The sequence below is a fragment of the Aspergillus viridinutans genome, assembly GCF_018404265.1.
Source record: "Aspergillus viridinutans IFM 47045 DNA, scaffold_5, whole genome shotgun sequence".
NCBI classification, from domain to species: domain Eukaryota; kingdom Fungi; phylum Ascomycota; class Eurotiomycetes; order Eurotiales; family Aspergillaceae; genus Aspergillus; species Aspergillus viridinutans.
Genome location: NW_025091221.1, coordinates 615,737 through 638,747, shown reverse-complemented (window position 1 = coordinate 638,747; position 23,011 = coordinate 615,737). Strand labels below are relative to the sequence as shown.

General features: G+C 51.7%; 10 protein-coding genes across 10 annotated transcripts; 4 read left to right on the top strand and 6 right to left on the bottom strand.

Moving 5' to 3' along the window:
* Positions 1 to 276: 276 nt before the first annotated feature.
* Aspvir_007163 (flavin reductase family protein) lies at positions 277 to 1,185 on the bottom strand (the record flags this gene model as incomplete). Its single annotated transcript, XM_043270345.1, has 2 exons — positions 277 to 1,067; positions 1,134 to 1,185. The coding sequence occupies 2 exons, from the start codon at positions 1,183 to 1,185 to the stop codon at positions 277 to 279; spliced, it is 843 nt and encodes a 280-aa protein (XP_043126280.1).
* A 399-nt stretch (positions 1,186 to 1,584) lies between these two features.
* Positions 1,585 to 2,094, top strand: Aspvir_007162 (mitochondrial 54S ribosomal protein bL31m; the record flags this gene model as incomplete). Its single annotated transcript, XM_043270344.1, has 1 exon — positions 1,585 to 2,094. One exon carries the CDS (start codon positions 1,585 to 1,587, stop codon positions 2,092 to 2,094), a length of 510 nt encoding a protein of 169 aa, XP_043126279.1.
* A 524-nt stretch (positions 2,095 to 2,618) lies between these two features.
* Aspvir_007161 (sorting nexin 1) lies at positions 2,619 to 4,651 on the bottom strand (the record flags this gene model as incomplete). The annotated part of the gene is made up of 6 exons (XM_043270343.1): positions 2,619 to 2,777; positions 2,835 to 3,437; positions 3,495 to 3,875; positions 3,940 to 4,427; positions 4,502 to 4,555; positions 4,618 to 4,651. The coding sequence occupies 6 exons, from the start codon at positions 4,649 to 4,651 to the stop codon at positions 2,619 to 2,621; spliced, it is 1,719 nt and encodes a 572-aa protein (XP_043126278.1).
* A 576-nt stretch (positions 4,652 to 5,227) lies between these two features.
* Positions 5,228 to 6,069, bottom strand: mde1 (methylthioribulose 1-phosphate dehydratase MDE1; the record flags this gene model as incomplete). The annotated part of the gene is made up of 3 exons (XM_043270342.1): positions 5,228 to 5,339; positions 5,396 to 5,871; positions 5,935 to 6,069. 3 exons carry the CDS (start codon positions 6,067 to 6,069, stop codon positions 5,228 to 5,230), a joined length of 723 nt encoding a protein of 240 aa, XP_043126277.1.
* A 941-nt stretch (positions 6,070 to 7,010) lies between these two features.
* clxA (calnexin) lies at positions 7,011 to 8,953 on the top strand (the record flags this gene model as incomplete). Its single annotated transcript, XM_043270341.1, has 5 exons — positions 7,011 to 7,136; positions 7,208 to 7,490; positions 7,550 to 7,680; positions 7,746 to 8,399; positions 8,456 to 8,953. The coding sequence occupies 5 exons, from the start codon at positions 7,011 to 7,013 to the stop codon at positions 8,951 to 8,953; spliced, it is 1,692 nt and encodes a 563-aa protein (XP_043126276.1).
* An 858-nt stretch (positions 8,954 to 9,811) lies between these two features.
* Positions 9,812 to 11,760, top strand: Aspvir_007158 (CoA-acylating methylmalonate-semialdehyde dehydrogenase; the record flags this gene model as incomplete). Its single annotated transcript, XM_043270340.1, has 3 exons — positions 9,812 to 10,565; positions 10,640 to 11,277; positions 11,344 to 11,760. The coding sequence occupies 3 exons, from the start codon at positions 9,812 to 9,814 to the stop codon at positions 11,758 to 11,760; spliced, it is 1,809 nt and encodes a 602-aa protein (XP_043126275.1).
* Positions 11,761 to 12,540: 780 nt separating this feature from the next.
* Aspvir_007157 (uncharacterized protein) lies at positions 12,541 to 13,422 on the bottom strand (the record flags this gene model as incomplete). Its single annotated transcript, XM_043270339.1, has 4 exons — positions 12,541 to 12,663; positions 12,729 to 13,184; positions 13,268 to 13,309; positions 13,369 to 13,422. 4 exons carry the CDS (start codon positions 13,420 to 13,422, stop codon positions 12,541 to 12,543), a joined length of 675 nt encoding a protein of 224 aa, XP_043126274.1.
* A 773-nt stretch (positions 13,423 to 14,195) lies between these two features.
* On the top strand, positions 14,196 to 15,772 carry Aspvir_007156 (dynactin subunit 2; the record flags this gene model as incomplete). Its single annotated transcript, XM_043270338.1, has 3 exons — positions 14,196 to 14,234; positions 14,306 to 14,365; positions 14,438 to 15,772. 3 exons carry the CDS (start codon positions 14,196 to 14,198, stop codon positions 15,770 to 15,772), a joined length of 1,434 nt encoding a protein of 477 aa, XP_043126273.1.
* A 187-nt stretch (positions 15,773 to 15,959) lies between these two features.
* Positions 15,960 to 17,782, bottom strand: Aspvir_007155 (dolichyl-P-Man:Man(7)GlcNAc(2)-PP-dolichol alpha-1,6-mannosyltransferase; the record flags this gene model as incomplete). Its single annotated transcript, XM_043270337.1, has 3 exons — positions 15,960 to 17,362; positions 17,424 to 17,699; positions 17,767 to 17,782. The coding sequence occupies 3 exons, from the start codon at positions 17,780 to 17,782 to the stop codon at positions 15,960 to 15,962; spliced, it is 1,695 nt and encodes a 564-aa protein (XP_043126272.1).
* A 1,676-nt stretch (positions 17,783 to 19,458) lies between these two features.
* creB (ubiquitin C-terminal hydrolase CreB) lies at positions 19,459 to 21,796 on the bottom strand (the record flags this gene model as incomplete). Its single annotated transcript, XM_043270336.1, has 3 exons — positions 19,459 to 21,538; positions 21,629 to 21,642; positions 21,716 to 21,796. 3 exons carry the CDS (start codon positions 21,794 to 21,796, stop codon positions 19,459 to 19,461), a joined length of 2,175 nt encoding a protein of 724 aa, XP_043126271.1.
* Between the last annotated feature and the right edge of the window lie 1,215 nt (positions 21,797 to 23,011).

The following is a 23,011-nucleotide window of genomic DNA, read 5'->3' as shown; positions in this document are numbered from 1 at the left end:
GTTACATATCCGTCAACCTGGAAAGGTGTGAAAGGTAGATAATCTGTACATTTCTCGCCGCGTCTTTTCGATAAGTGGCTCTTTTCTCTCTTACACGTAAGAGAAATTCTATGTACAAAATGGCCAAAATCTATATGGGGCAAATATTGGACACATCGCACTCTTGATAGACATGAGTGTTACTACACTCACCTGTCAGTGGACGCCAGGAAGCAATATATAAGTGTCGGCAGAGTCATGTGTCCCAGTTGAAACCCATACTCTAGGTTTCGATAGTTATATTTCATGGCCCATTTCCCAAAATTTTGTATTAGCATATGTCAGGCATAAATCCTTTGCAGAGCCGGACGATACTGACGTCTCCGCCTCTGATTCAGGACGATGCCGCAAGAGCGCTTGCACAACGGTTCCAACGACGATTGTGTGGTCGTAGACCTCCACACGCTGCGGATTCAGCTGGCACTCGAACACGAACGGGAAGTCCTCAACGCTTTCCTCCTCATTGTTTGTCTGGCTGATGGCTCTCCGTCGCAGGATGGGGAGCGGTCTTGTAACGGACCCGTCGGCAGAGACATGCTGCGCGAATTCAAAGTCTCCCTTTCCGCTTAGGAGTGCCAGATTGTTGTTTCCCCTGGAGAAATCCCGGGCCAGGGCTGCGGTTGCTGGGGTCGGGGCAAGGAGATGGACGAGGAACCGGCCTGAGGACTGGAGGGCGGTTAGGGTCTCTGATGGGCGGCGCACGTTGAAGGAGATGACGGGCGAGGGATGGAGGGTAACCGTGTTGAAGGAGGAGACGGTCATGCCGCGGAAGGCTTTCTCGATGGGGCCCTGCGGATCTGTGGCTGTGATGATGGCGACGGGGTAGGGTACACGGCGCATGAGCAGACGGACTTGGTCGGTCAGTGAAAGCGCGCTGCGCGCTGATGCCGGCTTCTTGGGTTCACTGCCAGCTTGCGAAGCTGGAACCGAAGTTCCATATTGTCTGCGAGACCATGGTTGCTTCGGTGCTCCGCATCGGACGGGGAACTTGGACAGTCGGTTAGGTAGAGCTAGTATAGCTTGTTGCTCTGGTCATGCTTGGTTAGACGATGAAGAGGCGACATATGCAAAGAATTACGGCAAATCTTCCATACCAACGCTGATATTTCTGGCCGACAGCACGGATAGCGAATATGGCAGCTTCATCCCGCCGATGAGAGAGCGGACGGAGCTCTCGACGAGTGGAGCTCAGGGTATAATGGGCGAAAGCACGAGGGAACGATCAGAAAAAAGACCATCAAGTCTCTTAGCACTCATCCTGAAAGCCCAGCAAATCTTCGACAACCTTCAATTCACGGCCATCATCACTTCGACACCAAGTCATAGCCACACAGAAACCTCCGCGGCCCCGGACGATGAGAAAAAGCAGCGGCGGCATTACTGCTTACATAACCCTAGATCCATGAACGATCCGCGAAATTTCTCGGCCAAAACCCATCGACCGATAAACCATCGCAACACTGCTCGTGATACGCAATCCAATTGAAAGCCCAGGAATTAAAGATCCTCCCTCTGCACCCCTGGGCTCCCTATCAGCGAACACAAATGTCAATCCACATCCCCCTCCGCCGCAGCGCGGTCAGCACCGCCCGAGTCCAGACATCCACCACCTACATCTGCTCGCAATGTCGACATGCCACACTCCTCCGGCGCCCCAAGCGCCCCTACACCTTCACGCAGCTCATCACCCTCTCCGACGGCAGCACCTTCACACACCGCACGACCTCCCCGACGCCCGTCTACCGCTCGACCCGAGACACGCGCAACTCGCTGCTCTGGAACCCCTCGTCCAGCAAGCTGATGAACGTCGAGGAGGATGAGGCCGGTCGACTCGCCGCCTTCAGAGCCAAGTTCGGACGGAGCTGGGATGCGAATACGCCTGTTGAAGGAGAGACGGATACCAAGGCCGCCGCTAAGGGCAAGGAGGCGGCTGATGCTGATGCTGCTGCTGCTGCTGTGGCCGCGCTGGCAGAGGAAGAAGACGACAATTTGCTTGACCTGATTAGTTCGTTTGGACAGGAGATGGAGCAGGAACCTCCGAAGAAGAAGAAATAGGTTGATCCTTTTGGGGCTGAGGCTGCGGGGGATTTGAGTGTATGATACGCAACGGAGGGCGGATGGCTTCAACGCAATCTTCATCTGGGTTTTATGGTGCGTTGACGGCGGAGGCCACCTTTGATGTTGTACGGAGAAATTCCTCTATTTTCTTTCTGGTTCTACGGCTTTTTTCGTTCGTCTTGTCGGTTTTATGGCCTATGTACATGTACATCATACCATCAGATGGGATTTCAGCATACTATTTGAATTGGACCTTGAACATGTCATTTTTACCAAAGCTTGAAGGAGTCAGATATAGTTTACACGGAAATCAAACAGTCCAGAGAAAGCATCAATCATACTACGCTTCGAACGGTATCTGGGTTGCGTGCTCAGCGGCAGATAGAACAAGTGAGTGCCGTTTAAAGGGCTATGGCGGTCGCCAGCGAAGCAATACGTAGATCCGGGTCAAGCTAGGCCGAAGAACCATCGCAATTCAGTTATACATGGCGAGAAAAGGTCGAGAGCTAGCCCAGGATGAGCTACGTCGCCTCCTCCGCAGCTACTGGGGCTGTACCGCTGGCTTCGTCTGTCACCTGTTGCGCAGGAGCATTGCCTGCAACAGGAGGAGACGCAAAGAAGGGGACACCCTCTTCACCAGCATCCAACTGCAAGAGGAACGTCTCCCACAGCTCGATCAACTGCAAGACTCATTAGTGAATCTGATTAGAACCTTGACTAGCTCGGTAAAAACTCACCTCCTTTTGCGCCTCCACTGCACTTTCCAGGAATGTCTCAACGCCAGACTTGAAATCCTCCACCTTTTCTTTCTCAAATCTTTGCAATTCATTACGCATCAAACGGCCCATATCGTCGAATAACAGCCTGGCCTGGTGCACTTTTCTTTCCGCGTCGGCCACATCGGCGTTGGCTTGATTGAGGCGATCCTGCTGCGTCTTTCCTTGTCTGAGTAGCTTCTCCTGGGTCTGCTTCCGTTTTTGCAGCTCAGATTCCGCTGCGTGCCAGCTATGGAAGGCTTTTTGTCGCTGAGAGAAGGCTGTCTTGACACTTCCGATGATGCGCAGGTATTCATCGATGGTGATTCCTAGTGTCAGAACATCATGCTGTGCTTGACGCTCATAAAGTTCCTTGATGCGCAACTGCAGATCTGAAAGTCCGTCCAATGGACTAGAAAGGGCCGGAGACAACTCGACAGCCGCCAAGGCGTGAAGTGAAGACGAAAAATCGCCAGCCGCTTCTGCCAATCCCTTACGCTGCGCGACCACGACATCAATCGCCTTCAGCAAAGCTTTGAGCTGATTCTCCAGCGCATCCATGTAGATCTTCCTATCGTGGAACCACTATTCGACTCGAGTTAGCTCAATGACTTGACAGTATGCAACCCACAAGGGACTCACATCATCGTGTTCTACGAACTTTCCACCTCCGCCTACGCTAATTCCAAAGGAGCTGAACATTCCCTTGTTCTGACCTAGATCCGGTTCCCTGTTCTCCTTGTTCTTGACATCCATATTAAACGATTCACTTTCCAGGAATATCTTCAGATCCGCGTCATGCTGCAGGATAGGGTGTGCCGCGATCTTGTTGAGCATGCGTTCAAGTGCAGCTCTTCTAGACTCGACGAAGTTCGTATCAAAACGGCCAACAGCTTGCTTTTCGGGTGGAGGAGGCACAACAACACCGGGGTTGTTATTGTGCATGGAATTGTAGAGCCATAAGAAATCACGGTATCTGCGGCTGACCGTAAATTCTGGTTGTCGGTACGCCTTCGATGTCGTCTGTACCCAGTATCAGCGCCTTGCGCCCCATTCATGAATGGAAATGAAGAGAGGGGAGGTTCACCTTCGTTCGAACTTGGTACACGATGTGGCTACTTGTCAGATCTCCCACCTTGTGCGGATCACCCACTGTGATTTGGAATGTTGGCTTCGCAGCCTCTTCAATGCTGATACTGGGCTGAGATTGCCTCTTCGCCCCGTCCGCGTCTGCCAGGGGCTGTACGGGGGGCGGTCCCCTGAACCCCGCACCATCCTCTTCCAGATGTACTGAGTCTCCCAACCCACCAGCACTAGATGTTTGCGATGTAGATGACGTCGGGCGAGCAACGCGACCTGCAAAAGGCTCCTTCTGGGGTGGTGTCGGTGCTTGCTCGTTGACTGGAGCGAGACTGTCGGTGGGCTTGTCTCCGAGCGGACCAAGTGGATCTACGGTGTCATCCACGGCTTCCAGCTTGGTGGCCTGCGCGCTGATTTTGCGAGCACCTCGCGGGATTCGTCGAACAGGTGAACGGGTAGCGCTTGGGCTGGCTGGTTGTGTCGATCGTTCCGGTGCTACAGAAGCGATGAGCTCATGTCTCAGGACGTGACGAGGAGTGCGCGTTATGCAATACCGCGAGTGAACATACCGACTTCTTCAGTTTCCGGCCTCTGTGTACCATGACTTGACTGCGAGGGCACATCTATGCGAACAATCAGAGAGGGCAATTTGGAGTTGAGTGGTGACACTGTGCTGCCTGCTTACCGCCCCATGGGGAGTCTCCAGCATCCAGATCCATGATAGCTGTATGGGTTTAAAGGCAATGGATGCGAATATTTCAGAGATGATAAGATGATAAGACTAACAGTCTGTATAAAAAACTCGAAACGACGACAAGACCCAGAGCCGATGAGGGGTTATCGATTGCAGTTGACAGCTGGATATTGTATGTAGAAGTCGGACGGATGATCCGCGCGCGGCCGTCCTGCGACTAAGTTCCAGCCTGGCTCCCCGCCAAGGCTTCCCTGGTTGGATTGCATAGGAAGCTACTGTTGAGCTTTGATACCATTATTTCTCGACAACACAGGTGATCGAGAGATAATTGATACTTATTGAGCTTGTATTACGGTGATTGATCGGATCGTGGCTTGAATATCTCAGATAGGCCTATACATTTTTGCTGGCTTAAGGACCGGAACTACTAAGTAGTCTTTTAACCTGTCGAGAGGTTCTCAAATGTCTATAGACAAATTTCATGTATCGTCATATACAAAGTGCATCCCTAGTCATCATATCGCGTGCTTCGTCGTTATTCTGCTGACGGACTTCTTTCCTGAGCTAGTCCTCATCCTCCGATACTCGCTGGCTTGAGCCTTTATTTGACCCACGGAAGGCCGAGCTTGTGCATTTCAACAGCGAGCTGGAAGAGATAATCCAAGCTCTCGCACTGCGTCTTGGCTTTGGCAACATCATCACCCCAGACATAACTGTATACAGTCATCAGCTTCAATGGCTCAATACAACACGAGGGTATACGACTCACATTCCATGTCTCCTCACCAGGACAGCGTAGGTGTCCGGGTACTGGTCCATTGCCTTCTCCAAGCTTCCAGTGAGATCCTCCTCAAAGGCAGTGTTCTCGATGATAGGAATCTTAAGGGTGTCGAAGAAACCCAGCATGCCCTTGCCCTTGCCTCGAGGAATACCCTTGATCTGCTCAATGTTGCTGATCTCGAAGCAAGCGTCTGGACCCTTCTCGCGCTCGACCAAGAGCGTCACCAACACGGCCCACTGGGAGTGCGTGTGGATGCAGCAGCCAGCACCACGCTCGAAAGCAGTAAGAAACAGTGGAGTGCATGCAGACGGCTTCAGTTCGAGGGGCTTGCGGATGTACTTGCGGTCGGAAGGAGGGTACTTGGGAGTAGGGAACTCCAGGACAAAGATGTTGTGTGGTTGAATCAATTCCTTTTGGACTCCTGAAGGCGCGATAAAGATATGGTCACCGCGACGGATCGAAGTCTATGCATTAATTGATACTCTCGTCAGCGACAGTCGGCTTTCGCGAAGGACGCGACTACTTACTCCACCACCAGTACCAGTGACCCAACCCCAATTGTAGAATTTGCGGCAGAGCTCGGGGATCAGGTTGGCTGGGTGTTCTGGGTTAGAAGACTGGACCAGATGGTCATTGTTGTTGTTTTCAACTTCTTGGGCCATGCTGCAAGCTCGATGCTAATAACAGACTGAGGTGATTACGCCGTCGACTGCTGAGATAATGGTATAAATTTCGAATGATTACGCTTGTGCAGAGTCAATATGACTCAAGAGATACCCAGACGAAGATAATTGAAATTAAAAGGCAGATAGATAGAGGATCAATGATGTGGTTGCGCTGCGCGGGGAATGGAAATATTTTTGGCGGGGACTCTGTCGCGCAATCTCCGTTGCCTTATCCGAAGTAGACTGTCCAATTGACCAGGCGGTAGACTCCTCGTGGACGATCCATAATCAATTCTGGACATAACTTGAGCAGAATATCTGTTATACCTAAGCTTAAGATTATGATATAGAAGTAGTTGAGCTCAATGACCTTCCTAACTATCTGCTTTAGATACCATCTGATAGCAGGTATCTACCTACCTCTCTCCTCCGTACGGAGTATCTACTACCTAGAAAGTTAGATCAGCTCTGGCTATCGACAGAACATTGGAGAAGCACCGCTAAACCGCAATAGGCAGGCGGGACCTTACCCCAAGAAGCAATCCAGGCTCAAGCAAGAAGAGGCCACCTTGAACTTCCCGGCATCCACTGGAAGCACTGCTGCTTTGTCACTGGCATATTTAATGCTCGTGTAGTCTAATTTGCTCTGAGTAGTCAGTGGACCATCACACCTGGCCTCACCTCTATCCCTTCTTATTACCTAGGTATATAACAATTATTCTTGCCCAGTTGTCCTCTTCTTCCCTTCTCCTCCCTTCCCTTCCTTCATTCTGTGTGGATCATCTTGTGGTACAGCTTCCCTCCCCCAAACAAAAACACCTTACTGTTTCCTCTACGGAGGTCCAATTGCTTGTTTGTTTGTCTGATTGCTTACTTGTCCATCATTTGTATTCAGAGATTCTCGGGTATTATCAGTCTCGATCCCGTCATCGTCCATCATGCGTCTCAACGCAGCTATCACTGGCGCCCTCGTCTCCTCGGCCACTTTGATGGGCCAAGCTCATGCTGAGGAGACTGAGAAGAAGGCTGATGCTACTTCGCTCGTGGAGAAGCCTACCTTCACCGTAAGTAGCGTCCCGTTATTCCACTATTCCCCATCGTCGCTCCGCATCGCTGACGATCGACTCTCTATTAGCCTACTACCATTGAAGCTCCCTTCCTTGAGCAATTCACCGCCGATTGGGACTCGAGATGGACTCCGTCTCACGCCAAGAAGGAGGACTCCAAGTCAGAGGAGGATTGGGCCTATATTGGTGAATGGGCTGTCGAGGAACCTACCGTGCTCAACGGCATGGTTGGCGACAAGGGTCTGGTAGTCAAGAACGTCGCAGCTCACCATGCCATCTCTGCGAAGTTCCCCAAGAAGATCGACAACAAGGGCAAGACCTTGGTTGTTCAGTATGAGGTCAAGCCACAGAGTAGGTCATATCAGGTCCTGGCAATTGCATGGAGTATACTGATGCCTGTCCACAAAAAGACTCCCTTGTTTGCGGTGGTGCCTACATGAAGCTCCTCCAGGAGAACAAGAAGCTCCACGCCGAGGAGTTCTCCAACGCTACTCCGTACGTGATCATGTTCGGTCCCGACAAGTGCGGTGCTACCAACAAGGTATGAAATTGGTGCCTTGTTACCGAGGCAAGGTTCTCTACGAATTATCACTTACAATACTTCAGGTTCACTTCATTTTCCGTCACAAGAACCCCAAGACCGGCGAGTACGAGGAGAAGCACATGACCGCGCCTCCTGCCGCTCGTACCTCCAAGCTCACCTCGTTGTACACGTTGATCGTCAAGCCCGATCAGTCCTTCCAGATCATGATTGACGGCGAGGCTGTCAAGAACGGTACCCTGCTTGAGGACTTCAACCCCCCCGTCAACCCGGAGAAGGAGATCGACGACCCCAAGGACAAGAAGCCCGCCGATTGGGTCGATGAAGCCAAGATCCCCGACCCGGAGGCCAAGAAGCCTGACGATTGGGATGAGGAGGCTCCTTATGAAATCGTGGATGAGGAGGCGACTATGCCCGAGGACTGGCTTGAGGACGAGCCCACCAGCATTCCTGATCCCGAGGCCGAGAAGCCCGAGGACTGGGATGACGAGGAGGACGGTGACTGGGTTCCTCCTACTGTTCCTAACCCCAAGTGCAACGAAGTCTCCGGTTGTGGCCCCTGGACCCCTCCCATGAAGGAGAACCCTGCCTACAAGGGCAAGTGGAGCGCTCCTTTGATTGACAACCCCGCCTTCAAGGGCATCTGGACGCCTCGCAAGATCCCCAACCCCGCCTACTTCGAGGACAAGACTCCTTCTAACTTCGAGCCTATGGGCGCTGTAAGTTTCTTCGTTCTGTGTCCGCTGTTGTTTGCTGCATTCTGACAAGTGAGCAGGTTGGTTTCGAAATCTGGACCATGCAGAACGACATTCTTTTCGACAACATCTACATTGGTCACTCCATTGAAGATGCTGAGAAGCTCCGCAAGGAGACCTTTGACCTCAAGCACCCCGTTGAAGTCGCTCTGGAGGAAGCCGACAAGCCCAAGCCCGAGGAGAAGGCTGCCACTCCCAGCGTCAGCTTCAAGGAGGCCCCAGTGACATACGTTCGTGAGAAGGTCGACTACTTCGTCGGTCTTGCCAAGCAAGACCCCGTCAACGCTGTCAAGCAAGTTCCTGAGGTCGCCGGTGGTCTGGGAGCTCTCCTTCTGACCATGATCCTCGTCATTGTGGGTGCTGTTGGAGCCAGCAGCCCCGCCCCTGCCGCCGCTGCTAAGAAGGGCAAGGAGGCCGCCTCCGCCGCCAAGGAGAAGGCCAGCGAAGCTGTCAGCTCTGCGGCCGACACTGCCAAGGGCGCAGCTACCAAGCGTAACACCCGGTCGTCTGCCCAGTAAAGCAGATGTGCCAATGCTCGGGGAGGAGGCGGGGGACAATAAGCCATCAAGACAAAAACTTGAAAAAAGGAAAAGGAGACATTGAAGATCCCAATTTTATATTTATTGCAGCGTTCAAATTATCGTTGTACTCTGATATCCTTGGTTGTTCATGGTAGGTAAGGCAAGACTTCTCGAGGGAAGAAGGCCACCTGGTGACGAGACATGAGAACAAAAGAAGACCATTGCCACCGTCCGAAGGGGTGGTAGATGCGATGGATTCTGTAAACTACTATTCAATTTGAGATAGCGAATCATCAGATTTCAGATCTTAGCCATAGTGGGCCGTCTGCCATATTATCAGTCCTGCAAGTAATACAGACACCCCCTCACTCTAGGTACAGAAAGCTTGACGGATATGTCCTGATTAAGATAGGCTGCGAGAAGGATATAGGTATGTAGTAGAAGATAGACTCAGATAAGCGTTGACAGACCTTATCAATGTTCATTATCTGGTTGGAGATTAGAAGTGGAGGTAGCACTGTAGATAGGGAGTACATCCGGCCCAGATCCATCGAGATGAATAAAGCCTCCAGAGAAGGTTAAAGCAGGAAAGCCATTCCTGTCGTTATGATTGGTTTTCCTCGCCGAAGGGGGTTCGGTTGACCTCGGCGCTGCTGGGCGTGCCTCAGGATCGCAGTCAACCCCAGAGTCGGTCCAACACAACTGCTGCTCCCTTCCTTGGCCTTTCCACTTATATCCTACTCTATCCCCCCCCAAGCTCTCTTGTAATCTTTTGATCTTCATTTAACCACAGACTCCAGTTTCGCACGCTTTTCATCTTCAAACCTCCCCTACTCTCACCCTTCTTGAATCGTCATGGCCGCCAGTCGGTCCTTTGCTCGTTCTCTCCCCGCTCTCCGCGCTGCTTCTCCCCGCACGGCCGTAGCCACTGTCTCTTCCGCCAGGATAGGAGCTTCATCCGCAGCGCGGTCGCTGTCGACTTCCTCAGGCTCCTCTTCTTCAGTATTGGCTTCTCAGCGCGCTTCTGCATCAATGTCGACATCATCATCGTCCTTTGTTGCTACCCGCAGACTACACGCCACTGCGCAGCAGCTCGCCCCCGCAACCGCTTCCGCGGCTACGACCGCCACCGAATACCCGACGGATCACACGCCGATCGCCAACCCCATCGATACCACCAACTTTATTGATAACCAGTTTGTGTCTTCCAAGGCCACCACATGGATTGACCTGCATGATCCCGCTACCAACAATCTTGTCACCCGCGTGCCTCAGAGCACTGATGAGGAGCTGCGTGCCGCCGTTGCCTCCGCCGAAAAGGCGTTCCCTGCCTGGCGGGCAACCAGTATTATCGCCAAGCAGCAGATCATGTTCAAGTTTGTCAACCTCATCCGTGCAAACTGGGACCGGCTCGCAGCGTCCATCACCCTCGAGCAGGGTAAGACCTTCGCCGATGCCAAGGGTGACGTTCTTCGCGGTCTGCAAGTTGCAGAGACCGCTTGTGGCATCACCACCCAATTGACCGGTGAAGTCCTGGAAGTCGCCAAGGATATGGAGACTAGAAGCTACAGGGAGCCCCTGGGAGTCGTTGCAGCTATTTGCCCTTTCAGTAAGCCCTTGCCTTTTACCGCTTGTCTGGTGGATACCCCCGTCCTTTCTCCGTGACTAACCGCTCCGCCCCAGACTTCCCCGCCATGATCCCTCTTTGGTGCATTCCTATCGCTACGATTACCGGTAACTGCATAATCCTGAAGCCTTCGGAGCGGGACCCCGGGGCTGCTATGATCCTGGCTGAGCTGGCTCGGGAGGCTGGCTTTCCTCCAGGTGTGATCAATATCGTCCATGGCTCTGCCAAGACCGTTGACTTCATCCTCGACGAGCCAGCTATTAAAGCCATCAGCTTCGTTGGTAGCAACCGCGCGGGTGAATACATCTACACCCGGGGCTCTGCCAATGGCAAGCGTGTTCAGGCCAACCTGGGTGCGAAGAACCATGCCGCGGTGCTGCCCGACTGCAACAAGAACCAGACCCTGAACGCCATCGTCGGTGCCGCCTTTGGTGCCGCTGGACAACGGTGCATGGCCCTGAGCACGGTCGTCATGGTCGGCGAAACCAAAGAATGGCTTCCCGAGATGGCCGAGCGAGCCAAGGCTCTCAACGTCAACGGCGGTTTCGAAGAGGGTGCCGATCTCGGCCCTGTCATCAGCCCCGAGAGCAAGAAGCGCATTGAAGACTTGATTGCCAGTGCCGAACAGGAGGGTGCCACAATCCTTCTGGATGGCAGGGGCTACAAGCCTGAGAAGTATCCCAACGGCAACTTTGTAAGCTCATTCCTCCTATCATCAACACCTTTCCGTTTCGCCTCCACTAACCCATTGCCCGCGTAGGTCGGTCCAACTATCATCACTAACGTGACCCCCGACATGAGATGCTACAAGGAGGAAATCTTCGGCCCCGTCCTCGTCTGCCTTAACGGTCCCACTCTGGACGACGCCATTGAACTCATCAACAAGAATGAGTATGGTAACGGAGCCGCCGTCTTCACTTGCTCCGGCTCGACCGCCTCGCGCTTCCAGAAGGACATTGAAGCCGGCCAGGTGGGCATCAACGTCCCCATTCCGGTGCCCCTGCCCATGTTCTCCTTCACCGGCAACAAGAAGAGTATCGCCGGTGGCGGTGCCAACACCTTCTACGGCAAGCCCGGCCTGCAATTCTACACCCAGCAGAAGACCGTGACCAGCCTGTGGCGCAGCGAAGATGCCATTAGCACCAAGGCCCATGTTGTGATGCCCACACATTCATGAAAGCACGTCAAATCCGGAGAATCAAGAAAAAAATATATATATATATAGCCGGGAAAGACCAAAATTGCAAAACCTAATATTCGATATACCATTTGATGACATGCACGCCTCTGATTTCCTCGTCTTTCGGGAATAAATTGACATCTTTTTCTGCATAGTTCCACAAGCATAGGCCTTTGTTCTCAATTAGCTTCCGAGACTTATGTATCACTTGTTGCTGGACAAATGGGAAATTGTATTGAGATTTGCCTATGAGATCATGTGTCAATGAAGCCAGCTGCACGAACATCGTTCCACCATATATAGTAGGTAGGTACCTAGGTCAGGGACCTCCATCTAGTCGCCGCATACTTAAAGAGGGTGCGGTCAGGCAGATTTGGTTGGCTGAAGGAAAATCAAATGTGTCGCCTGCAAGGGCCGAAGGTCAATTTAATTACTCCCTATCTATGCGTAGATAGCTCCGCCTGTTCTTCCTTCGCCTGCCTTTGTGTGTACGCCAGGTGCCCGAGACTTAAGCAAGTTAAGAAGCGGCTTGGACAGAACTCCAACAGCCGAAAACTACATGGATGCAGAGCAGGGGACTATGGCCACACAGTCAATTATATAACTAACAATAGGTGAATAGGTTTGGGGGCTTGACCAAAGGCCGCTGCACATAACGTGTCATTTCATAGCTCAAGAGCGAGCGACGCAATAAGTCCTCCTGACCCTCAGATAGGGTCTACAGTCAATACCTATCCGATGACGCTATCATACATGGTTTAGTAAAGAGGACGAGGTTTACGCATCCAGCCTCTTGACATAGGTATAAACAAGACGAGCCATCTTGAACTCGCCATCCTTGGCGACAACCACACGGCGAGTGTGGTAACGCTGTCCGTTGATTGTCTCAAAGCCCCAGATCTATAGGAAGGTTAGTATCTGCCGCCAATCCCCGGCAAATTGTTTATCGAGGAAAATATACGAACCTGTTCTGCGGTCCAGCCGTATCCATCGTCCTGATTAACGACGAAGCTCTGCAGGAAGAGACCTTCGCCTTCACCATACTCCTCGCCCACATTGTCCACGAGGAAACCCTCGCACGGGCTACCGTCTATGAGGATCTCGCCCCGCAGGAACTGCTTCACTTTGGGGTCATCGATCTTGGTGTTGATATCAACGGCAGGGCGCACTTTGCCATCATCGCCCTTGGAGCCGCGGATCAGCCGGGACCGTCCCATGAGCTTGCCAAAAATGTGGTCGTTGTGCTCGCGCTCCGCCCAATCGGTTTGGCGCTTCTCGCTAGTGCCCTTGAGGCCCCCTGTCAGGACCTGATCGATATCGATGTGCATGAGCTTCGCATCTTCCGAGTCGGAATACTCCTTGACAATTAGGGTGACAGTGGCGTATGAGATAGCTTTGCGAGTGACCCAGCTAACGCCTTGCTGAACGAGGATATCAGTAAGCATCAATTAAGCATCAATTAAGCTCAAGAGTCCAGGGAATATGGTATGGCTTCATGACATACGAATGCGAGGATAGGATCGGAGGGGTCGGAGACGTTTTTCTCCTAGATTTATCATCAGTAGTCAGCAAGATGTCGAAATAGAACTTGAGTGCAACCCGTACCATCGTCCACTCTCCATTGAGGTTCTTGATAGTGACGTCTGCGGGGGCGGCCATGATGGATGATGAGGGGTAGTAAATGACAGATGATAGGATAGGGATGGATTCGAAGGGATTGCAGATATAGAGGGAAGGGAAGAATGATGTCTTTTGACACTTGGAAGAAGAGGGAGAGGAATGGGATTAAAATAAGGGCGTCCGGGGGAAAGTGGTCACAGATGACTTTCATGTGCCTGTCTGGGCATCCTCTCCACCACAACTCCCCGTTCAGGAACCCTTCCCGTTTCGCTCCTTCCCCCGCTCATCACCGAGGCTGACACGTGCAAGGCTGAAGTACATACGTACTACTGCACGATCTGTCCTGATCATGATTATGACTTGCACAGACTGTAAAGACTCTGATATAATCCTGTCATCTTATTGATCCAGTTACAGTGGCTGGGGTTTGTTAGTTAGACTCATGGCGAACTACATACCTCTTTAAGGTAGTATCTGAATTACTATTTGTTGATATTTGATGCATGTATAGAGTACAGCAGCTTCACCTTTCGAGTTCGATCGCAAATTATAGTCCATCTCAGATCTCATGCCTGACGCAAATCTCTCTAGTGTTTGGTATGACGCAGAAACCACTATCATATGAAAATGGGGAATCAACAAATGATGATACCTGATAGTTCAGGCCGCCAGGGGGTGGATACCCCTTTCACGTGCCAAGGCGGCGGAGGTATCGAAAGCCGGAGTAAATATACACGCAAGGTTAACAACAATAACATCATCGTCTATTCAGATTGGTACAATTAGGCAGACTGCCATTGCAAGCTTGCGGCATGTCATTTAACAAGAAATATGCCGGTCTTCCTGACCTAGTAAGTTGTCGAGTCTCGCCCCCACTCGTGTCAAAGTCCTTGGCCTCAATTAACAATGCGTGTCTCGTTAGGATCCAGCTCCCGATATCTATGAAACCCCAGACCTGACCGATGAGGCATCCACACTTCCCGTTAGTTTCCTGTCACTAGAAAGCAAAGTTATACTCCCATGAATTAATCATCTAACATACAAAAACTTGAAGACTGCCACGATTCGCACCGCCTCCGACGCGGATGATGACGCCGGCTCAAACTCCGACATTGACCGACAAGGAGTCGATGTAGACGACGCGCGTGCTCATTTCCTGGGGGCTACTGTAGACGTCCGCGATGTCAACTTCTCCGATAGCATTGCTCTCAAACGGAAATCATACAGAAGCAAAAGCCGTCGACGACGGAGAGGTCCTGTTGGGATAGAGGAAGTGGGTGATACCAGCGACACGGAGGAGGAGAGCTTCGAGAGGAAGCTGGCTCGTCTGCGTAGGGAAGTTGAGGAATTGAAGGATGAGATGACCTCACGACAAACAAAAGCGGAATCTAACGAGGAACCTGTCGAAGCGGTAGACGACGGTGTGCTGGAACTGAGCCGGGCGCTGGACAACCTTCATGGATCTTCTCGAAATGCGTCAGGACCACATTCCGCGGCCACAGCGCTGACCCAGAAGCTCGTGTCGACTTCTTCCCAAGGCGTTCCAGGCGAATCGAAGGGAACTGACGAGACAATTGCGACAGAAGATGCAGGGACTCCGTCGTCCGCTGGTGTTCTGGCACATACTGCAGCCTTTGACGGCAGGCTAGCGTTAATTGAAGCCGCCATGGGCATCTCCAGCTCCTCCAATCCTTTTGTTTCTGACGGCATCTCCGAGCCGGCACTTCAGCCCGTCCTACCGGCCCTGGACCACCTCACTTCCCGACTATCCACACTTACAAATATCCTTGTCGGTCCAACCCCCGCATCAGCCGTACCAACTACTGGGTCCGCTCCACCATCAACGACATTCACAACCACCCACCTGGAGGCCCTATCAAGCCGTGTACGAAGGCTAACCGCGGACACGGAGGCACTGGCTTCGGCGCGGAAGCGTGCGGTTGACGCCGCCAAAGCCGCTCAAAACGCCCGCATCGCGACCGCCACGATAGAGCACACCTCCGACATGTCGGTGTCATCCTCGTCGGCCAACGAAATCGACCAAGCAGCTACTCAGCGCGACGAACAAGCCACAAAGATCCAAGCCCTCTACGCTACCCTCCCTACTATCCAGTCCCTTCATCCTATTCTACCCAGTGTGCTCGAGCGGTTACGTTCCCTCCGTGCCATCCACGCGGGGGCCGCGCAGGCAGCGGATTCACTCAATGAGCTGGAGAAGAGACATACGGAGATGACGCGGGAGATCGAGCAATGGCGTGAGGGGTTGAAGGTGGTCGAAGAGAAGATGGGCCAGAGTGAGGCAGCAATGAAGAGCAACATCGAGTTAATCGAGCCATGGGTCCGCGACCTGGAAAAGAGACTGGGCCGGCTGGAAAGCCATGAGGATTGATTTTCGCTCTATACCCGGGCCTGCTTTAAAATGCTTGTAATAATGGTAGTAAGACGCTGATTTATCGTTGGTGTGACATACGCATGCAGTGATATCCAATAACTTGGTTCTGGTGTACTTTTTGGCTCTTTGGTTCATAGCCTACCCAACAAGATAGAAAATAGATATACACCGCCAATAACCAATATCACCTAATCCGACGCAGGATCTTGATCTTGGGCTCCATCCTCAACTCCGCCCACCACCCACGCGTGACATGTTTCCGCGCATAATCCCTAGCCATCGTCCAGTACCGAGCACCCTCAGGACCAAGAATGGTGCTAAAGACGCGCTCCTCCAGCTGCCCAGTGGCCGCATCACCAGGCCGCAGGATCTTCAGCCCCGCGAATCCATGGATCACTTCGATCTCCTCCCAGCTCTGAGGCCGGCCCGAGGCAGTTCGGACCTTCTTCTCTTCGCTCGGCTCAATGAGCACGTAGTCGAACCGTTTCCAGAAGGGAGGGAAGGACTTGGCGGTCTCATCTTCTGTCTTGTCGTATCGCCAGACTGAACCTGAACCCGCGCTCTCGAGGGCGGTCAGCTCGCTGTTTTGGGGAAGGGGCATCTCCAGGAATCTGGTGACGCCTGTTTGGCAGGCGAGGTTGCCGAGGTAGACGTTGATGACGGGTTTGGTGTTGTTAGCACGGTTGTGGAGGGTGTTGAGGGCGCGAGCGCCGGGATAGTTTGCCGATGAGGCGGGCAGGAGGACAAAGTTCGAGATGAGGAATGAAGCGGCTGTTGAGGCTAGTAGGGCGAGGGAGAGCAGACGGTAGATGATGGATTTTGTGCGGTGCGTCCAGATGTAGGAAGCGCCTTGGGCAGCGGCGGCAGTTAAGGGTGGGATTGTGTATGCGATGAAACGCCATTCCTTGTGCGGCTGAGCGCTGTAGATGGCGACAAAGACAAGCGACGGGATGATGATGTACGCTGCGGAAGAGCGGGTGGACGGATGCGTGAGGGCGAAGGGGAGTGCGAGTAGATAGGTCAAGGGGTTCAGCAGCAGGCGCGGAATGGCGCTAGTGAAATAAAAGTGCCACGGGTGCGTTCCCCATGCGGAGGCTTGCCCTGAGATGACATTGAACTTGAAGGCAGCGAGCTCTGGCCACAACGGGAACTGCTGCCAGAAGAACGAATCCACTAGCACAGTGATGGCCAGTCCAACCACAAGTCCCAGAGCTCCGGCCGGGATGATCTCCTGTACGATTCGGATACGACCCGTAGCAAAGAGAAACAGTGTATGCGCAGCCAGCAATAGGGCCAACTCGGACCGGAAAATGATGCCAGCAATCGTCAACAGGAACAACGCCACTCGGCATCTCTTCCTGTAGACATCGGGAGCTACAGGCTCCGGGAGAAGAGCCCGCATTGCCAATGTAGTGATGCCAAAGGCGAACATGTTGGAGAGAGTCCTCGAGGCATAGTAGATGATATGAAACTGGCTCGCTTGGAACAGCAGATACCAAATGGCTGTAGTCTTTCCGAATGCTCGCCGTACACTGAGCGCGAACGAGATCAGCGAAACGGCATTGAACAGGCCTAGGATACCCCGAGCTATATGAGAATAACATCAGCTACTAGACTCGCTAATCAAAGCTCCAGCTAGGCCGCATACCGAGTGTTTGCTTATCAATGTTCTCATTCAACCAGATGAACGGCTGCGACAGCCCGGACAAAACAACAGCCCCGACAAAGGTCCGAGGCACCGCTCCTGGAAACGTGGAATGATCATAATGTGCTAGGATACCAGAGACATCACTCGTAGGAATGCCATATTTCAGAATATCATGTACAGCCTGTATATGGAACGACTCCTCCACCTTGGTGTAGGGAGCAACGAGCAGGTGGAGACAAACAAGGACCGGAAGCGACACGATCAACAACAGAAACACTAAACGAATTATCAGCAATTAGTGGGTTGCATATCGAGCATAGCATAGCAATCGGATCATCCCTACCAACATTACTCCCCATTGTGCTGCAGCAAGAAGGTTAAACATAAACCCCGTCCTTAGACAAGGTGAAGTCATTCCAGCAGAGCTCCCCTTCTTCCCCACACGTCAGCGAACATCGACCGCCGAGCCAAGTCATCTCCACCTCGACCTGTATCACCACTGTTCGACTCCGAACCTCCACTCCTCCCTCTCACCACGCGCAAGCTTATCGAGCAGTCGCAAGGATGTTCCTCTTCGGCCTCGGAAAACTCGTCTACGGTACGCACCGTCTCCCGTCTCATACAGCTCGAGTCAACTAACACCATCGCAGTATGCTGTCTATTAATCAACGCCGTAGCCGTCCTCTCTGAAGACCGATTCCTGGCAAGAAGTACGCTATCTCCGTTGCTCTATCCCTCCTCCGCACTTTACTTTTACGCGCTTGCCAAAGCTTCACCGATACCGATACTGAGACTAACCAACTGCTGTAGTTGGATGGGGCCGCACACAGACAGACCCTGCCTTCGGCGCGACATACGACAGCACAAGTGTCAAGGCCAAATCCGTGAATCTGATCGCTAGTGTCCGAACCGTGATGCGAAGTAAGCCACTCCGGTTCTGCCGTTCACTCCTGCTTGTTTTGTTGCTTGGTTGGCTCGGGAGTTGGCTATATGAGGCTGAGCTGACCGTTATCGATCTGGTTGCAGTACCCCTAATCGTGATCAATACGACGATAATCATCTACGAGCTCATTCTTGGGTGAATGTTGCCCTTGCATAACCTTGTTTTCACCTTATAGAAAGACTCGGATAATAGTCTTGTCTCAAGAGGTTCTTCAAACGCATGATCGGCCTGTCTCTACACAGTGGAATGGGTAGAAAAAGCTAGAGCTTACCGTATAGGATGAGTGAGCTATGCACCAAATGGCGTTGAGAAATAGTGTACCTCATTAGTGATTGTTCGACCACAAGATCTCGAGTCACAAACTGCATGAATGACAGATGATATGATTATTTGATTCCCAGCAAGCTGTCCTTTAATTATCCCATCCTAGATTCATGCGAGAATTGTATGTTCACGAACATCGTTGGTGTTCTCAGTCGTAGATGCATCTGCGCACTTCAATTGATACATAGATCTCTTTAAAACACCACAACAGAAAAATCTCGACTGTTCTATGGCAATGAAAGACCAGAAAGGTCCTGTAACAAAGTAGATGCCGGACTTAGAAGACAATATTCACCTTGTAGATCCACAACCCACATGTCCCAAGAGAGCACTTCGACTTCTCGAAAGCCGTACGGATATTCTCATGACCATGAAGTAAATGCTGCCTGTACACCGTTCCCGTGTCACTTGAAGAAAAGAGTAAAAAGAGTCCGCTGAACGCCTCACGTACGCCACTGCGTGACCCGGGCTTGGGTATCACAACATCGACCATATGGAAAAGAAGATAGACACATAGATGCGTGAAATGTAAAGAGATCATCGAAGGAAAGAAAAATAAGACAAGATCGGTCTCATGAAATCGCAGCTACTTTGACAGCAAACTGTGCCGTTGGTGTCATCTCGCCGCAGATCATAGATACCGGTACCGAAGGGGAAAATATGATGATACATCAAGCGAAAATATGTACGGTAAAGATCCGGGTATTATGTGCAAAAGTATGCAAGCCCGTTGAAATGCATCAATGTCGACCTTCGAGATAACGGTCGCTATGAGAGAATGCTGAACGATTTCTTTCTGAGGCTGAAACTTCTCCACTTTCCATGTCCGGTACGTTCATGTTTGGAGTCTTTGTGGTTCACTTGCTCGTCCTCTTTTATCGTAGGCTTGCCGAGCTGGTGTGAATTCGGGGGCTGGTCGTGATTTGGAGGTGATTGTTGTTGTTGCTGTTGTTGCTCGGATGTCGGCCCATTTTGCGAAGGGATAGGTACAGCTGGTAGATCCGACGACACATTCCGCGTCTCTTTGTCTTTGCCGAGTCTGTGGCTCAAACTTTTGCTGCCCCGTTTTAGTCGGCTCAGACCACCACCTTGTTTCTCCTTCCCGTTTTCAGGGCTAAGGCGACGGTCCTCCTCGGCCTTGGACGCTTTGCTCATTTCTAGAGCAGCCTTTAGCTCGGCCTCCTCACGGCGTTGGTTTTCCTTCAGTTTTACTCCCTGTTCCTTGCGACGCAACTTTTCAGCCTTTTCTCTTTCCTTCTCAGCCGCCTTTCGTTCCTTTTCTTCCCGGGCTCGTTCCTTCTTGGCCTGCGCGTCATTCTTTGGTGGGATTGCAGCTGTGGCGACCCTCTCGGGAATGGGAGGGACAGGAGGGAGCGGAGAAAGCGGACTGAAAGGGGTGCTCTCAGGATCCCCGTGCTCGTGGTGAGTAGGAAGTTGAGGCGCGGTAGGGGCTCGCCTGAGGCCGTTCAGTCGGAGGTTGTCTTCGTGAGAAGGGATCTGAGAAGCGCTGTGAACGTGGGTCAAAGGCGACTGAGGGAACCCATTCTGCTTCAAGAGTGTGTCATTTGCTTCGGTAGCGGCCAAGTTCGACTCCATATTTTCTTGTTCCTGTTCCTTCAAGACAGCCTCAAGGGTGGTCTCCTGGTAGAAAAGAACGTAAGCACATGCTAGACCGGGCTTATCGCCAAAAAAGTTCTTGACATAGTTCTTGTCCACAGGCTCAACCATCTCGTCGTCGAAAAGTAGCCATCCTCGATCTTCAGTCTTGATGATTGCAACATAGTGTCCGTGATAGGGCCCGCCACCAATATGTACCACAACCGCATACAGCTCATAGAGGCGATCGGGATCTTCGGCATCATCGGTTGTATTGAACAAACGGAGATGGTATGGATAAACAACTCTATGAAACAGTTTCTGAAGTCTTTGAAGGTCCTCGGTGTATTTGAACCGTTTCAGGTGCAATGCTAGGATGCGCGGCAAGCGTTTGATTTTCATCCTCTTTTCAGCCTCTTGAAGACCACCACAGTTGTCACAGTGGAATTTGTTTCGTTCACAGAGCATCTCCTCCGCGGAAAATTTCCTCAAGCAAGATGTAACCGATGAATGTTGCTCCAAATCCACGGAAAGGTCTAAAAATACCTCGTCACGCTGAGACACCTTTTCGCATGTAAGGCACTGCGTTTCTGAAGTCAAGAGACCCTCGAATAGTTCGTGAACCCAACGAGTAGTATTGGGGGTTTTCGAGCCGGAACTAGACGATTGATCCCCGGAGTCAGCAGTCTCTGGCGCAGGAAGGCTTTTCTCCATGAGAGGCTGTTTGGAAGCCTCGGCTTCGACGTTAGCGACAACTTCGTTGAGCACTAGGTTCAGAAATTCATGCGCATCCTGATGCATGGCCGTCCGGAACATTTCGTGGTCTCGCCTGAGGACCTCCAAGAACTGTTGCGGACGAACAATACCGATGCGGGACTGACTCCCAACGACGGACTCAAAAATGTCCTTCAAAGATGTAAAAAGTGACTCAGACATGCCGTAGCTCGCGGCGTTGTTCTGTGTTTCCAGGAGAGGGAGCGTCTGCAGTGCCATCTTCTTCTTATATTCGGGCGAGTCCTTGTCCTCGGGCTTCTGCTGTGGATTTGGCGGCATGCCAGGTCGTTGAGCATTGGCGGCTTTCTGCTTCTCAGCTTGAGCTTCCGCTTCCAGGTGCGCATTCGGGTTCGGATAACGGAGACTCTTCGCTAACGCTGCTTCCAAACTCTCTATCGGCGTCCTCGTAGGATAGTTGATTACCGCTTCGCGAAAAGGAACCGAGTAATAAAGACATTGCAATATCGAATTACAATAGCTGTCGAGATAAAAGTTTTAGCGGTGTTTCTTCCCATAGTCTTTCTTATCCTTCTAGGGCGACTCGATCTTAATGCGCGAGATGACTTACCAGGTATTTCCATACTAATGCAGGACGAAATGTCAGCAAATTGAGAACTGAGCGCACAATAGAACGGCAATACGACGGTGAACTTACATTCTCCATGCCATAAAACTTGTCGCTTCCATCCTCCCTGATTGGGCCCATGTCCAGCAGTCTCTTTTCTAGAGGCGTCATCGGGGGAAGTTGTGGTTCTTTCTTTGCGGGAACCGCTCCGACCGAAGGCGCAGTAGATCCCTAGGTAAACAAGGTGACAAATCAGCAATTGACCAAAGCGCCAAGGAGATGAAGAAACAATGAAGATAAAGATAGAGAGTGTCTTTCCCTTGCTTCCTTAGAGCTGACAAAAAGACAGACATAGCGCTTATGGCAAAAGGAAAGTCCTCCGGCCTAGAAAGCCAGACAAGTAGGCACAGAAACGGATGAAAGGACATACCCCATTATTACGGAAACTCCTCAGGAACGACCCCATGCTTGTCACAAGGTATCTCTATTCGCAGTATCCGGCTTCATCTGGTGACTTCCGCTGGAAAGGAAGCTGATGCCAGCAACGCTGGACGGGTGCGGAGTTCGTCGCAGGGAACGTGCGAGGGATGAGGATGCGGTAGAATAAGCGGGTAGTGACCGAACAAGACACAGTTGGCGATCAAGGAAGAAGCAGGAGATATGGAGGAATTCCAGAGAATCGCAGTCAACAGATAAATTCGAAGGACCCACGGAGTCTGGAGAAGTGAAAAAGGCGTGGAAATTTGATCAGAGGAAGAGAGGAGATTGCGGCGGACGTCGTTGAACGGTAACAGAAGAGAGAGGCGGGACTACCCCATATGTTTGAGAGGAATACAGCGGTTGAGAGTGCCTTCCACGACGGTTGTGGAGAGTGAGAAAAACGAATTGAGGCGACAGGTTGACAGCAAGACCTCGTTAGGAAGGAGATGAGTACAGAGATCAGAGAGTGGATAGGAAGATGGGAGAGGTAGAGAGAGCGAGCGGGCAGGCGGTTATCTGAGAGCAGAGGAGGCTAGCACCAAGACGACGTCGACGAAGCACTGACCTACCTTCGTTTCTCCATACAAACGGGAGTTAATAAGACCGAACCATAATTAATCTCCGGACTGGTAGACATACTAGAGGGCTACCTTAGTTAGTCCACTGCTAGTCGTTTAGTTATGACGGAGACAGTAAAGGGCGGGTCTGAGCGAGTTTGGGGGGGCGAATGAACCGTTTTGGGTCGGTGGATGTTCTCGTCGTGGGCTGCTGTCAGACGATTTCTTTGAGTGTCTAATCTACATGGTAGGTATCGTTCTTTAGAGTCTGCTAATTTATAAAGCTATGATCTTCATGTTCAAGAGCTATTAATCTAAATTTTGAATGTTCCTTTTCATAAGATATGAT